Genomic DNA, 15715 nt, shown 5'->3' with positions numbered 1-15715 from the left:
TGATGATGCCATGGCACTCTAGCTCAGGCAACAGAAGAAGAAGAAAAAAATTGAAAGAGCTTTGCAAATGTGAAAGGTGTTTGGATGATAATTCACTGCCCTCTTCACTATTATTTGCTTTATTTAGTGTTTATTCAACAAGTATTTATTGAGCATTCACATTGTGCCAGTGCTAGGTGCTGGATAAACAAGATATAGTCTCAGCCCTCGTGGAACTTAACATGCTAATGTGTACTAGAGCACTGTGGATCAAGATAAAAAGATGTGAAAGTCACTTCCCAGTCCCCTCACTGCACAGAACACTGAAGCTGGAGGAGTTAGCACCTTTCTCCTTCTCATGCTTTGACTGCCTCTCACTGCTAAGCTTCTCATTGCCCATGACCCTATGTGGCAGGCTTTCCCCCTCCTAGATGGTTTATCTAAGTAATATTTAAAATATTGGACTCTCTGCAACTACTGGGACAACAGCTCTTTAAAAAAATTCCCATTAATAGTACCTATTATTATGTATTCCAGTCTCTGGGTGTGTGATAACAGATCTAGTTATCCACCCTCTTGCATTGTAAGAGTCAGCAGAGGCCCTGAAAACCCTGGTTCTAGTTACGATTTTGTTGCAGGCCTTCAGGGTCCTAGATTTCTGGGGGGCGTTAGACTGGTCCCTAAAGTGATGTGATCCCTGCCCAGCTTTTCACCCTCCTCTTTCCGCTATTTTCAGCCCTGGGGCTAACCACCAAACCACCAAGACACAGACCCACCCTTCCCTGAGGCAGCCTCCGTGGAGGAAGGCAGAGGCTAGGGCACCCGGGAAGAAGAAGGTGCAGGAAGGAGTCTCGCGGCTCTGCCGGCGGGCTGCGAGGACCGGCCCGAGCGTGCGCACTAGCGTCCCCTCCGGCGCCTGCCGTGCTGGGAGGAAGGGGCGGGGCGTCGCCGGTCGCTCCTGCATCCGCTGGCCGCCGGAAGTGACTCTCCGCCCCTGCCACTGGGCCATGGAGACTGTGGCACAGTAGAGTCTGCTTGAGGCTTTAGGGGCGGTGGCCATGGAGGCCGTGCTGAACGAGCTGGTGTCTGTGGATGACTTGCTGGTGAGGCCTGGCCCCGAGAGAGGGCAAGGGAAGATTCGGAGGGCGGGTCCTGAGGAGAGTCGGGCATTGGCCAAACGCTCTTCCCACCATCGGCTTGGCCAAGGGGAGCCGAACTACGGCTCCCGGCAGCCTCCGCAGCGTCCGGCCCCTGCTCGAGGGCCCACTTTGCTCCGGAGGCTAATGGGAGTTGTAGTTTCTTGAGCCACCACTCCTCAGTCTAAAGGCCTGGAATCTGATGGTGGAAAGGCTGATGAGTTCTGGGTTCGTACAGGAGTTGGGAACTCGGGGTGCTCCTTCAGTGCTGAGGGAATACACCGACCATCATAAAGTTTCACATATTACTCTGTCCGACACGGTGCTAAGTGCATTGCATGCCACATCTAAATCTTAGTAGCTCTAGGAGATAGGCACTATTTCTGTTTCCGTCTTGCAGAGGGGAAAGAGCCGGACCCGGCAGGGTGGGGCAGGATGGGGCCAGCAGTCTCAGACGAGGACCGCGTGGGCTGTTGTTGAGCAGTTCTGACAGCATGTTTACTGTTCAGCCACTCGGGGTCAGCTGCTCTGGGAGTGGTGCCTGGAGCTGCCACCAGGTGGCATCTCCGCTCGGTACCACTAGGGGGCGGGAAGTCGAGGGGGCTTCTCTCCACAGAGCCAGCCCGCCAGCCCTGGGGAGCAGAGTGCCTGGGTCCCAGGGATGGAGATAGCAGAAGCCGGGCTGCCAGGTACCAAGATCCGCGAGGGAAATGGGGCAGAGACAGGAAGACGAAGTGTAACGGGAAATGGACACCATGTCCAGTTAGAGAATGCTTGACGACCTTCATTTCTAAATGGTTCCTCTCCTTCTCTATGGCAGAAGTTTGAAAAGAAATTTCAGTCTGAGAAGGCAGCAGGCTCGGTGTCCAAGAGCACGCAGTTTGAGTACGCCTGGTGCCTGGTGCGGAGCAAGTACAATGACGACATCCGTAAAGGCATCGCACTGCTCGAGGGTGAGGTGCTGGGTTACCCAACTCTCCCCTTCCCGACTGCCATCGAGGGCTGCTCTTCAATATGGGCCCCTATAAACAGTCACCTGGCAGTTACTTCCCTTAAACTTACTGCGGCAAAGGGCTATACTTAGTCTGATTCTCCCAGTGAACTGTTAGCTAATTACCACCCACCATTGTTTTACCAATCAGAGTCATAGCATGCCAGTTCTCACAGGACTGTTGTGATCTGGTAGAGAAAGTGACTTGTCTGAGGTCACACAAATAATCAATTAGTGACTGAATTAGAACCAGAAGCTCCTGTCTTGTGAGTCTCAGTCCTATACTCCTTGCCCTCCCCCGCCACCATGTTGCTTAGCCAGCAGCTATTGAGAACCTTTTGTCGGGATGGCATAGAAGAGGCACAGAAGACTGTCCTAAAAAATTGTGAGCAGATGGTGTTTTTGGATTGGAACCCTATTTTCCATTGGTTTGGGGTGGGTCATCATTTATCAGAGGCCACAGTACTTGATCATTAAATTTCTCTGTAGCCTGTACCCTCTTTCTCTTGGTCAAGTAATCATTTATAAGCAAACAATCTGTGCAGTCACCCCTTGGTATCTGTGGGGGATTGCAGCCAGAACCCTCCGAAGATACCAAAATACACGGGTGCTCAAGTCCCTTGTATAAGATGGTATGGCATTTGCATATAATGTTAAGCACATCCTCCTGTATAGTTTAAATCATCTCTAGATTACTTAAAATACCTAATACAATGTCAATGCTGTATAAATAGTTGTTACACTGTATTGTTGAGGGAATAAGGACTACAAAAAAATCCGTACATCTTCAGTACCGACACAGCCATCTTTTTTTTTTTCCCCGAGTATTTTCAATCCTAGGTTGGTTGAATCCACAGATCGGAACCAAAGGGCTGACTATACTAGCAACGAATGCATATTGTAAACCTATAAAAATAAGAACCTTTCTTAATGCAAATATTCTCACCGTACATTCGCCTGTTTTGCTAATTCAGATTTTTCAGGTTTATTCTACAGCAGGACACAGCTGTAGAAGTGGTCTAAGTGTTGCCATTCTAGTTGAGGAGACAGTACAAAGAAGATACTTGGGAAGATTTATAAACACCTGAAAGCTACTTAGCAACAAATTCTAGTGCTTAGAGTACAACCAAGCACATAAGCTTCTGGGAAGTCACTGAATTAAGAAAGTCAGGTGGGGTCATTCAACGAAGGCTAACTGAAGGTGAGTTTTGAGGTGATTTTTTAAAAAGGGAGGGAGTGCAAACTTATTTTTAACAGCGAGGCAGTATAGTTTGAAACACACAGCAGATACCAAAACTGGGTAGAGCTGCCTTTTGACTCCTCCAGGGCCTTGATTTCCTGTCAGTTCATGTGTGCTGGCCAGAGTTGACTGTGATGCTGATAACGTGATGTCTGTTGCCGGGGTGCTGGGGCAGTCTGGGTCCACCCTGCCCCAGAGCTCTGGCTGGGGAGCTGAAACGGAGGCTCAGGACAGCGACTTTCCCAGGATCGCAGAGAGAGTCAGAGAGTGGAAGGGGTCTTTGGGACACGGTATTAGGAAAAGAAAGAAGCAGTTTTCCCCCTTTGCCCTCCCCCTCTGCAGAGCTGCTGCCCAAGGGGAGCAAAGAGGAGCAGCGGGATTACGTCTTCTACCTGGCTGTGGGGAACTACCGGCTCAAGGTGAGGCAGAAAGGGCCCCTTCTTCCCTCTCACCTGCTTAGGTGGGCTGTAGTGCCTTCTTATTTCCTCCGGGGTACAGCTCTAGACATCAGGAAGGCTGAAGAAGGGCAGCGGGCAGGGAGTGGCGTCGGGTCCAGAAGTACAGCATGGTATCAGACCAGGACTCTGAGGGAAGGTGGGAGGATCAGGGTGCCAAGGGTGTGGGGAGCAAGGTGATGTCAGATTAGGGTGCAGCCCCAAGCCCTGGGCTGTTATCTACCCAGCTTATCACCACTACACAGTTGGGGTTGTTTGTGGACTCTATTCCATGGGGTGAGGCCGGAGTCAGGGAGCAGGTGAGGTGGAGGGAGGAGCCCCCAGGGCTCGAGCAGGAAAGGACTGGTGGGCAGGAGGAGCGGTAGAGCGCTGGGCTGTGGATAACGTGTGTGTATGTCTTTTCCTTGAGTGTAGGAATATGAGAAGGCCCTAAAGTATGTTCGAGGGCTGCTGCAGACAGAACCCCAGAACAACCAGGCCAAGGAACTGGAACGGCTCATTGACAAGGCCATGAAGAAAGGTGAAAGCCGCCTCTCCGTTTGTTAAGTCTTCCTTTCCCCTTGCCTGGACCCTTTGGTCTCTCTTTAAATGACCCCCCTCCAAGCAGTCCCTCCTCAACGCCCCCAACCCTTGGAGGCCCTCACCCCGTGACTCTAGGTAGGGTGCACGCTTCTGTTGAGGGGCAGGGGCAGGGCCAGGGAGAAGGTGATGGTTAGGGTCCCTGGAGGGGTAGGGGCTGGGTTCCTGACAGTGTCCCTTTTCCTTTCCCCAGATGGACTAGTGGGCATGGCCATCGTTGGAGGCATGGCCCTGGGCGTGGCAGGACTGGCTGGACTCATCGGACTTGCTGTGTCCAAGTCCAAATCCTGAAGGAGACTGCACCTTCTCCTCTGCCCAGGGTGACATGGGAGCCCGTGGAAGACACTGGAAGAGGGGCCCATCCATCTTCACTGTCCCTTCCCCCTCCTTCCCCTGCACCCCTGCCACTGGCCATTGTGGCCTTCAACTTCCACTTCCCTGAGACCCATCCTTCAGCCCCAAATCATGTGCTTTGGGATGAGTGTAAATAAAATCGGGCTGTGGCTTGGGAACCTCTGCTTCGAGTTGGGGGAGGGGCTTCCGCTGGGCATAGGGTGGGGGGGGTCACTCATGGTCCCTTCCTGCTGCTACCCTCTAGGCTGGTGGGGGGGGTCCTCCTTTGTCCCGGAGCAGCCCAGACCCCACGCCCTTCCTTCCTCTCCTCCCCCAAACCCCTTTTCATGGCCCTAGAATCCTGGGCGGGAGCAGTGACCGGAGGAGGAAAGGGCAGAGCTGCGGGCACAGGATGGGATTTATGCCTCCCGTCTCCTCTGACCCACTCAGCTGCCTCTCAGCACCTGGAGTTTTCCACACCAGCGGCCCCTCTCAGATTCCTCCCAACCCCCGCCCTTCCCTCCATGTGTCTTCCTGCACCCCCCTTTTCCCCCTCCCTCATCCTCCTCAGGGGGAGGGAGCTTCGTGGGGAAGGAAACTGGCATTGGCATGGGGTGGGCAGGGCCTTGGGAGAGGTCGGAAGCCCAGGGTGCCGGCGCTGGCCTGTGGGATGGAAGGTTGACCCATCCCCACCCAGCCTGCCGTGCCCCGCGCCCCCTCGTGCCAGGCTCCGGGTGGGCCTGTTTTGCTTCCCTGCATACCTCTCGTTCCACAGCCCAGCTGGGCGGTGGGGAGGAGGCACCTGAGGGGAGCATGGAGGAGCCTGACTCGGGAAGGGGGAACAGGGAGATACAGTCCAGCTCAGTGATGTCCCCCCGGGCTGGGTGGGCAGGAACAGCCGCTGAGGGACTGAGTCCTAGCGCCACTTGCCAGAAGGGAGCCAGGGCTGTCCCAGCTCTGACCCTGGGGCAGAAAATGAAAGTGTCCACACTGGGACAGGTGCTCAGCGTGGGCTCGGGGACCCAGCGGTTTCTAATCCATCATAATTGGCAGAGCTGGTGACAGTTGCTGATAACTCTGAACGGGTCACATTCTGGGCCTGTGATCTACCTTCGGGGCCGCTTGGCAGCAGGATCAAGCTCGATGCCAAGAGTCAAAGATCAACTCAATGAGGGGGAATTAGAGTTCTGGAAGAAAGCGATGCCCTGGTGGCCTCAGTCAGCCCTGTGGCACTCAGTCCAGGACAGTCCCCAGGTATCGAGCACTTGGTACGTTTGGGGAGCTTGGACTTGTGGTCCCAATCCCTGTGACAGCCTATGAAGTGAGCAGTGGTATCTACTTGACAGAAGCAGACACAAGCTCAAAGGGGCTGAAGCACCTGTCCGGTGACCTGGGTCAGTGGTGGGGTCGAGCTCAGATCCAGGTGGGTTGGACTCCAGAGCTGTCACTCTCCCCCACCTTCCCGCCTCCTCATTCAGTGTTAATCTTCCTTGGAGACTTAAATGTCCCAACCCCTAGGTCTTTGAGTGTCTTGGATTGTTCTCCCCACCCTGAGGGGGTGGCTCTGCTGCCCCCTATTCTTCCCCACTGCAGGCTGCATGTGGGCCTGTGTTCATTCTCATCCTCCCTGGTGTCTGTGTCTCAGTCACCTTTTCTTCTGTCCCTCCGATCCGTTCCCAGCCCTCATGAAAGCTGAGTCAGAGACAGAGCTTCCCCTTGGCTCCCAGTGCCTCCCTGGGGGCCCCTCCTTGGCTGTATCCGTCCGTCCGTCACTCCTGGTAAGTCCACTCCCCCCACCCTCGTGGGGCGGGGAGTCGGGGCAGCCCAGAGCTGGGGGGAGGGGGTGGACTTTTGGCCTGTTTGGTTTATTCCCTCCATCTCCTCGCCAACAGCCGCATGCACTGGGCTCACTCCTCTGACCTGCCAGGAAGCAGAGAGACCCAGAGAGAGGGAGGGAGGCAGAACCTGGAGACAGACCTGAACCTGAGGAAGAGGCAGGCAGAGGCTGCAGCTGGACTTGTGCCCTTCCCCTCCCTCCCTCCCAGCCGGCCTTGGCACCCTCCTGAGCCAAAGCCCCTTCAATTTCCCCAGGGGCTCTACTCTCCCCCTGTCTGGGGCACCAGCCCCTCAGGGACCTGCGTCCTGCCATGTCGGTGGCTGTGGAAACCTTTGGCTTCTTCATGGCAGCCCTGGGGCTGTTGATGCTGGGGGTGACCCTGTCAAACAGCTACTGGCGAGTGTCCACCGTTCACGGAAATGTCATCACCACCAACACCATCTTCGAGAACCTCTGGTATAGCTGTGCTACCGACTCCCTGGGAGTCTACAACTGCTGGGAGTTCCCGTCCATGCTGGCCCTCTCTGGTATGGGGTGGGGAGAGCTTCAGGGTGCAAAGGGGGTGGGAGGTTGGAGAGACCCTAGGGGAGGCTGGGTATTGCCGTAAGGATACGGGGGCCCTGGGTCAAACTCTGGGATCTGGGCTTCTCTACCCAGGAGTGCTGGGGATGGCTCCTATCTGGAATTGGAGTGGAGATCTTGTCTCATATGGCCCCCTGCCCTAGTGTGCCACTCTATCTTAAGGGTAACAGGTGCGGGCACCGGAGTCAGACTGCCGGGGGAAACTCCTGCCTCTACTAACTCTGTGCCTTGGGCAGGTGGTAAGACGAGCTTCATCTTAACCCATCTGTAGGATTAGGATGGTAACAGTCCCTGTTCACAGATGGTCAACAAAGTACAAAATGTTAACATGATGTTAACATACATGCACTCAACAAAGTTTAGCATTTTATTTTGGGGGGGGGCAGGGTGAGGAGGCCCCACCTTGGATTCTTGGTGCTTGATGCACTTCCAGTCTCAGTAGTGTCCCTGGGCACCTGGGCATCTGCTGGCTGGGACATTGGTCTCCACGTCTGCTTAGTTCTAAAGGTCCCTTGTGAAGGCCTGGTTCAAGGGCAAGGGAGGTGTCTTGCAGGCCGGAGCGTCTACTATAAGGAGGAAGCATGTGTATATGTATGTGTGTTTGGGGTTCTCAGGACAGTCTTTTTTGAGGTTCCTAGAGCGCTGGAGCCTATAGCTTTTTGGGCCCAGAGCAGTTCTCTCTGGTGGCTGCAGCATCTTCCTGCTTCCTGCTCACTCCCTGGGACTAGACCTCCCCATCACTTTCCCAGGGGAGTCTCTCTTTGGTCTGCCCCATGACCGGAGACCAAGAATTGGTAGCTGTGAACCGTAGGCAGTGCCACTCACCACCCTCACTGGGTCTTTCGGGACCAGCCTGCTCTCCCGGCGTGCTGTAGGTACCCCGTGGTGGGGAAGGAACAGAAGCCAACACTGGGTGTGAAGCGGGGTTCCTTGAAATTGCCCCCTTAAATGTCAGAGATGCTGTAAGCAGTTAGGGGTCTGGGTAGGTCTCTTGTGCCCCCACTAGTCCAGAACCTCCTGAGGCAGTGACAGGGACTAACTGCAGGACAAGTGCCCCCCAAAACCCTATAAAGGCTGAGTACAATCTGGGCCAGAAGCCCAGAGTGTTGGGTGGCCACAAGTGACACTGGAGGCAGCCAGCTCAGCAGCCAGGGCCAGTCCCACTTCACCCACCCCTCAACCACACCGTGGTGTCGGGAGGGGACTTTGCTGTGAGCCTGTGCACCCGAGAGGGGCTCTACTTGGAACTGCTGCTCTTAGCCTGAGAGAGGACATGGGTGTGCAGGAAAGACAGGGGCTAGAGGCCCTGGGGGGCAGAGGCAGAGGGTGGCAGGTTCTGAGCCTTGTGCTAGGTACTGCCACCCACATATTTTCCTGATGTCTATAATAGCCCTGCTGTTGGGGGCGGCAGGAGGAGACCTCCTTTTACAGAAGCTGAAAAAACTTGGCAAGGTTAAGCCCCCTGCCCAGAGTCCCACAGGTGGTAGAGGGGGAGCTGGAATTCAGACTCCATGGCTCGTTGTGTTCCCGAGGGGACCGTCGTCTAATCATCTCCCAGCTGTGCGCCCCGACCCCCAGCCACTCAGCCCACGTGCTTCAGGCCCTTCGATAATCTCCCCTTGACTGCTGGAGCTTCCTGGGGATTCAGAGTCGGGGTGAGGGGAGGCCAGAGAGAGTGGCTGGGAGTAAGGACGTGCTCCCAGAGAACTTTGTCCCTCCTCCCTACCCCCCATCTTGGGGCCACTTCACCTCCTCCTGGCAGGGACTCAGCCTTTCCCCTTCAGCACTGATGGTACCGCCGCACCCAGGAAAGGGGTGCAAGGTCCTTGGGAGTGCTTGGCAACTATCAAAGTCAGAGAAGGGAGGAGAGGGCCAGAGCGGAAGCCAGCAGCTTTCCTCAGTTTTGAGAAAGGGGAAACTGAGGCACTGAAAGATTTATGAGCCAAGCCAGGAGTGGTGGCGCGCACCTGTAATCCCAGCGACTCAGGAGGCTGAGGCAGGAGGATCGCTTGAGCCCAGGAGTTCAAGACCAGCCCGGGCCATATAGTGAAACCTCATCTCAGAAAAAGAAAGAAAATGAGCTAGACTGATTGGATGAGTCCTGGGCCCAGATGAGAAACTGCCCTAGACCCTCTGCGGTATGCACTGCTGCCCCCTACTGGTTACTCCAAGAAGAAACAGCTCGCATGTCCTGCACTGTGCTGGGCACTAGGGTGGGAGGGACTTGGAGAGGACCCAGGCGTGGGGTGCTCAGGTGCAGTGTCTATAATGCACAACAGCACATTAGATTAGGAGCAATCTAATCCAGCAGCAGCTCTCAACGGGGCGGCCCTGCACTTGGATTGTCACGGCCTGGGGGCGGGGGTCACTCCTGGCACCCAGTGTGTAGAGGTCAAGGATGCTGCTGAACATCCTACAGGGCACAGGACGGTCCCCCAGAACAAAGAACCATCTGGCCCAAAGTGTCTGTAGTGCCGAGGAGAAACCCTATAAGAGAGGGACAAGCAAAGTGCTCCTGGTGTGGGGGAGGAGGGGAGGGAGGAGGGGAGCTGGCAAGAGGGGCCGAGATTCATAGGGAGGGACGTGTAAGTCCTCAGTGGGGTAGGCCGGATGGAGCCTGAGGGGAAAGGAGAGGATTTGGGGACTTTTAGGGACAAGAGAGGAGCAAGAAGGTGAGGGGCTGTCAGAGGCTGGCTGAGTGGGAGAAGGCAGGGGATGGAGAGACTGACGCTGTGCCCCTCCCCAGGGTACATCCAGGCCTGCCGGGCACTCATGATCACCGCCATCCTCCTGGGCTTCCTCGGCCTCTTTCTAAGCATAGTGGGGCTGCGCTGCACGAACATTGGGAACATGATGCTCTCCAGGAAAGCCAAGCTGGCAGCCACCGCAGGGGCCCTACACATGTTGGCTGGTAACTGGGGAAGATGATGGGTGGGAGGCTGCACGGCAGTGGGGGTTGGGGTGGCCCTTGGTCACAGACCCTGGGTTCTTTGTCCTCATCTCCAGCCCCCTACTCCTGGCATTGCCTTGCCTTCCCTTGGCATTGACACCTGCCCTTCCCTCCCTCCCTGCTCACTCCACCCTCATCATACCCCCCAATCCCTTGGCTCAAATCAGCCCATCAGCAGTGATTCTTGAGCTCCACTATGAGCCAGGTGTGGGGAGGACTTCAAAGGTGAGAGTGAGCCTCTGCCTCCCAGAGCTTACATCCTGGCTGTGCGACCAGAGTTAGGCACACACATACAGAGCGCACAGTAACAGTGCCATAGGACTGGCCATCGCTTTGCAGCTTCCGTAACATTTCTGCACACATCACCTCACAATAAGCCCTTGATGTAGGGTGGGTATTGTTTTCCAGAGATAAAAGTTCAGGACAAGCCGCCAGTGGGTAGAGTGGTGCCAGCCCAGGGGTCGGCCTGGCTGTGGGCACTCCCTGCACCCAGCGGCTAAGGCCTGTCACAGGCTGCGAGGGCTTCCAGAGACGGTGGAAGCCGGGAGGACAGGGCCGGTAGGGCCCGTTGAGACAACTCCAGAGGTGGCCGGGCTTTCACAGGTGGGTGGGATTTGGATGCGGCACATTCCAAGTGAGGAAATGATATGACGGAGTGAACTAAGCATGTATGGGACCAAGAAGGGGGGAAAGAGGCCAGAGTGGTGGGAGGGGAGGAAGGTGGGATGGAGTCAGGGTCCTGAGTGCTGGACTGGGGAGTTTACAGTTGACCCCAGGAAGTGGGAAGGTTTATAAACTGGGGCGGACAGGAAGGCATTGGATGAAATTGCTGCTCTTGGACTTGATGCCCCGCGTTCTACTCTGGGCAGCCCCGGCCTTCCCCTCCCCTAAGCCCCCTCCCCGACAAACCCTGCCCCCTGGACCGCCGTCATCCTCCCGCCTCCGCAGGTGTCTGCGGGATGGTGGCCATCTCCTGGTACGCCTTCAACATCACCCAGGAGTTCTTCGACCCCCTGTACGCCGGAACCAAGTGAGTGAGGAGACCCCTCTCTCGGGACAGCGGGTGGGACTTGGCCCTGTCCCCACCCCCAGCCGGCGCCTCACCTCCAGCTCCCCCGCCACGTACTTGTCCCAGGTACGAGTTGGGCTCCGCCCTCTACCTGGGCTGGAGCGCCTCCCTGATCTCCATCCTGGGCGGCATCTGCCTCTGCTCCGCCTGCTGCTGCGGCCCTGACGAGGGCCCCGCCGCCAGGTGAGGGAAGGGCGCGCGGCGCGGAGGGGGGGCAGGGGGAAGCGGGCAGGGGGCGAGGCCACGCCTCCCTCTGACCCGGGCCCCTGCCGACAGCCCCCGGCTTGCCTACAAGGCCTCCGCGTCCGCGGTGCCCCTCGCCGCGTCGGGAGAAGAAGGCGACAGCAGCTTTGGCAAATACGGCAAAAACGCCTATGTGTAGGAGCTGCGGTCAGTGAGGCCCATTTTCCTTCCCACTGCCCCAGAGAGGGGTCGCCGCTGGGTCCCACCCTCCCAACAACAGCCTTAGGATAAGGCCACGCCCCAGGCTCCACCCCATGTCCTCAAGCCACGCCCATCTCTCGACCCGCCTCTCCAGTTGGAGCTACGCCCCGGCCAAGCCCCCTCGTCTTGCACTCCTGGGGCCTTCCAGGCTAAGAACTGCTCTGAGAAGTCCTTTTGCCTGGACCCCTCCTCGTCCATCGTCTGAGCCCGGGCTCTGGGATGTGAAGGGGACAGAGGTGTCCCCGAATGTGTGTATTATATATAAATACATGCATAAATAAATGTATATTGTGACTGTTCAGGGGTTGAGGGTGTCATGAAGCCGCTAGCCAAGCAAGGCATGGGTGGTGGCACCAGGGGTCAATTCAGTTCTTGGACCCAAGACTGCCACAGTCCACAACCTTTGGGTTGCCTCCTCCAGCAGAATAGAGAAGGGGCTACAAGTGATTTCAGGAGTGGCACATAATTACTGGTAAGAGTCATCAAGGAGCAGATAATGGGCAGCCATAACAAGCCTCTCTTTTTCCTCTCCTCAGCTGTACAAGGCGACAGTTGGTGTAGAGCAGAGCTGCTTTACCTGGGCCCCAGCGTGGGTATCAGGACTGCCAAGCCCCTTGAAATTCTGTGTCAAATTAACTGGGTTTAGTGCAAGCACATATCTCTGGGGAAGGTTCAACAGCTTCCAGAAAAGGCTCCAAAAGTCTGCCAGTGTGTGCGTGGCTCGACAGTGTCCAGCTCGGACCTGGTCCTGGATTGTGGGTGGGCTTGGCGCAGGCCCATTGGCACTGAGAAAGCTGCACCCGTTTGAGATAAAACAATAAGGCCACCAGAACAAAGCCTGACATCCTGTGAAGAGGAGGAGCGGGGCCCAAACCTAGCCAGCATCCTCCACAGCACTGACAAGTGACCAGTTGCTTGGGGGTGCCCTGGGTTCCCTCCCCTTTTCTCCCTCATCTCACTAACTTGCTCCCATCCACCCTCTCCCACAGAAGGAGCACCCACATCAGCATTCTGCAGGGGCCCTCTGGCCTCCCCTCACAAGCACACTCACCCCCAGTGTATTTTCACCAGGCTGGGCTTCAGGCACATCAAAGTCATCACTTTCCGACGAGGCTGCAGCTCCTGTCACTACTGTTTCCAGCATCACCAACCTGTCTGCTCCCCAGGCCTCAGACACACCTTCCCATCAAGGCTTCCTGCTGGGCTCCACACCCAGAAACACTGGTGCTTCCTGGGCACTCCCTACATGGAGGGTCCCAGGGCCGACAAGTCTGCGAAAACTTGTATATCCTACCCCTCCACACGCTGCTTTCGTAAAGTGTGCGGGCGTCCCATAGGCCAAGTCCAGAGTCCATGTGGAAGGGACTGCACAAGAGCCCAGGCACTGGGAAGCTTATGTCATGGAGACTCTCAGTGCAACACTCTATCCCTGCCAAGTCCTGGGCCACGTGACTTGCTTTGTTAGCAGATAGGGGACATCTCTCTCAAACATGAGACAGATGGGCCGGGTGCAGTGGCTCACGCCTGTAATCCCAGCTCTCTGGGAGGCAGAGGCGGGTGGATTGTTTGAGCTCAGGAGTTCGAAACCAGTCTGAGCAAGAGCGAGACCCCGTCTCTACTAAAAATAGAAAGAAATTAATTGGACAACTAAAAATATATAGAAAAAATTAGCCGGGCATGGTGGCGCATGCCTGTAGTCCCAGCTACTCGGGAGGCTGAGGCAGGAGGATTGCTTGAGCCCAGGAGTTTGAGGTTCCTGTGAGCTAGGATGACGCCACGGCACTCTAGCCCGGGCAACACAGTGAGACTCTTGTCTCAAAAAAAAAGATGAGACAGATGCCTTAAAAGTGTCTTACCATCCTGAAGGGCCAAGGGAGTGCCCCCCCACAGTGAAGGAGGACAAAATCCAGTTACAACTTCTGACACCCCCAGGTGCCTCCAACACAAGTCTCCTCCGCCCCACCCCACAGCCCCTTCCTCCTTTTCTGAATGCCAGCTTTGCTCCTCTTACCCCTTCCCCTCAGGAAAACCAGCCCAAGCCAAGCTTCACAATTGAGCACGGAAGTGTGTGCCTTAACATGGTCACTAGGTTGAGTCTTGATTTCTCCATCCATCACATGTGGTCACGCGACTATAAAGGGGTGTTGACACACATTTGCCCTTTTTCACATTTACTGAGCTGCTTCTCTGCTAGGAGCCAGAGTGGGCACCAAGACATGGTCCCTGCCCTCAAAGAACTCACAACCTAGGAGCGAACAGAAATGTAAACCGCTGTGGGCCAGGTGCTGGGGCTACTCCGAGGGAGCTGGCGGTGAAGCTCAACAAACCACTGCAGGTCTCGGGCGGTACCGACAGCTCTCATTCACTGAGGACTCACTGCATGCCAGGCCCTGCGCTGTGTGCACAGTCCCAGTTAATCCTTACAGCATCTGCGAGGTGGCTGTCACAAAGTCAGAAGTGAGGTGACCTGTCCAAGCTACACAACTGGTTAGTGGGACCAGGATTTCTCCAAGACTGGAGACACAACTTCCCTGCTTCCCAGAATCCTTGGCTATCCTAATTCCCATCAATAAAAACCAACACTCGTTGAGGTCTTTGGGAGTAAGTCCCCCTGTCCCTAGCCTTCCAGATCCTGGCACTAACCTCCTCTTCTCCTGTGTTCCTAGGAAAGGGTAGTGCTTCCCCTATCACATGACACTAGGTTTAGCTTCTGGAAGCTTTTGGCATAGTATAGATTTCCCAATGACCAGGTGTCTCCCAAGGTAGGGAAGAAGTCTCCCCTAGCACAAAGGAAGCTGGCAAAAATTGTTCAAGGTTTTCCCTGGGGAGTTATGGTTTCCAATGGGGGTCCAGAGATCCTGGAATCAGCTTCCTGGACATCGATGGGTGACAGTGGAGCCAACCAGCATCAGAGCAACAGGAAGCCCTTGGGGTCCGGCTCTGTCCTCTCAAGGTCATTCAGTGCATCACTGAGGAGACATCTTACACCAAGCAGAACCTACGTGACTCTTTGTAACAACAAAATACGAAACAAAGTCAGTGAAGTTAGGAAATAAACCGAGACAGTGCTGACAGTGCGAATCAGATGGGAGTCCTGAGGCAGGGCGCCAGAGAGCAGCTCAGGTGGTGTCATTCGGCCAGACCAGAAAGTCTTTCCCACTTTTATTTTCTTGCTTGAGTGTACTTGGAGGAAAAGATAAAAGGAAGGAGAGAAGGCTGAGGACCCCAGAGAGGCCCCTTTCCTGGGAATGACAATAAGCCTAGGTCAGAGGTGGCAGCCAGCAAACTGGACGCCTGGGGCCCAGTTACTGTCACTGCTAATGAACCATCCCAGGACTCAATGGCACACACCAGCTGTTTATGATCCTGTAGGTCAGGAATTTAGACAGGCACAACAGGGATGGCTCGTCTCTGCTCCGTGATGTTTAAGGACACAGTTGGGAAGACTCAAAACGGCTGAGGGTGACTTGATACCGGGGGCAGGAATGATGTGGCGGCACCTCCACTCCCATGACTGAGGCCTGCACTGGGAAGACTCAGGCTTGGCTCAGCTGGGCTGTCAATGGGAGCACCTGCACCCACTGGTGGCCTGAGCACTTGAGTGGCCTCTCCGTGTAGCCTGGCCTTCCTAACAGCATGGCAACTTTGGGATATTTGGATTTCCCACTTGGTGGCTCAAGGATCCAAAAGCAAGTGTCGTGGCCCACAAGGCAGAAGCTACACTGCCTTCACGACCCAGACTTGAAAATTACAAGGTCTTCGATTCTGCCATTCTCTCCTAGATCAAGCAGTCATAAGCCTGCCCAGATGCTAAGGGTCAAACACCCCACCTTTTGGTGGAAGGCCAAAGAATTTAAAGTCATTTTTTTTTTTTTTGAGACGGAGTCTCACTCTGTTGCCCGGGCTAGAGTGCCGTGGTGTCATCCTAGCTCACAGCAACCTCAAACTCCTGGGCTCAAGCAATCCTCCTGCCTCAGCCTCCCGAGTAGCTGGGACTACAGGCATGCGCCACCATGCCCGGCTAATTTTTTTTCCTATATATTTTTAGTTGTCCAATTAATTTCTTTCTAATTTTAGTAGAGACAGGGTCTCGCTCTTGCTCAGGCTGGTTTCAAACTCC

At 55.5% G+C, this 15715-nt stretch overlaps 2 protein-coding genes across 2 annotated transcripts; both read left to right on the top strand.

Annotated features, from left to right (window-relative positions):
• The first annotated feature begins 942 nt into the window (after positions 1 to 942).
• FIS1 (fission 1 (mitochondrial outer membrane) homolog (S. cerevisiae)) lies at positions 943 to 4892 on the top strand. The gene is made up of 5 exons (XM_012663957.1): positions 943 to 1082; positions 1936 to 2068; positions 3689 to 3765; positions 4216 to 4321; positions 4574 to 4892. The coding sequence occupies exons 1-5, from the start codon at positions 1038 to 1040 to the stop codon at positions 4669 to 4671; spliced, it is 459 nt and encodes a 152-aa protein (XP_012519411.1). The 5' UTR covers positions 943 to 1037; the 3' UTR covers positions 4672 to 4892.
• Positions 4893 to 6433: 1541 nt separating this feature from the next.
• Positions 6434 to 11877, top strand: CLDN15 (claudin 15). Its single transcript, XM_012663956.1, has 6 exons — positions 6434 to 6491; positions 6805 to 7077; positions 9879 to 10043; positions 11031 to 11112; positions 11218 to 11334; positions 11428 to 11877. Exons 2-6 carry the CDS (start codon positions 6861 to 6863, stop codon positions 11531 to 11533), a joined length of 687 nt encoding a protein of 228 aa, XP_012519410.1. The 5' UTR covers positions 6434 to 6491; positions 6805 to 6860; the 3' UTR covers positions 11534 to 11877.
• Positions 11878 to 15715: the final 3838 nt, after the last annotated feature.

This window comes from Propithecus coquereli, unplaced genomic scaffold, assembly GCF_000956105.1.
Source record: "Propithecus coquereli isolate 6110/MARCELLA unplaced genomic scaffold, Pcoq_1.0 Scaffold840, whole genome shotgun sequence".
Classification (NCBI taxonomy): Eukaryota; Metazoa; Chordata; class Mammalia; order Primates; family Indriidae; genus Propithecus; species Propithecus coquereli.
This window is presented reverse-complemented; position numbering and strand designations above follow the sequence as displayed.

Bases quoted from the DNA above. Each gene is read 5' to 3' on its own strand.
- FIS1 (XM_012663957.1), top strand. From the start codon at position 1,038: ATGGAGGCCGTGCTGAACGAGCTGGTGTCTGTGGATGACTTGCTG. The intron at 1,083-1,935 runs GTGAGGCCTGGC...TCTCTATGGCAG, and splicing joins TGTCTGTGGATGACTTGCTG to AAGTTTGAAAAGAAATTTCA. The intron at 3,766-4,215 runs GTGAGGCAGAAA...CCTTGAGTGTAG, and splicing joins TGGGGAACTACCGGCTCAAG to GAATATGAGAAGGCCCTAAA.
- CLDN15 (XM_012663956.1), top strand. From the start codon at position 6,861: ATGTCGGTGGCTGTGGAAACCTTTGGCTTCTTCATGGCAGCCCTGGGG. The intron at 11,113-11,217 runs GTGAGTGAGGAG...TACTTGTCCCAG, and splicing joins CCCCTGTACGCCGGAACCAA to GTACGAGTTGGGCTCCGCCC. The intron at 11,335-11,427 runs GTGAGGGAAGGG...CCCTGCCGACAG, and splicing joins GACGAGGGCCCCGCCGCCAG to CCCCCGGCTTGCCTACAAGG.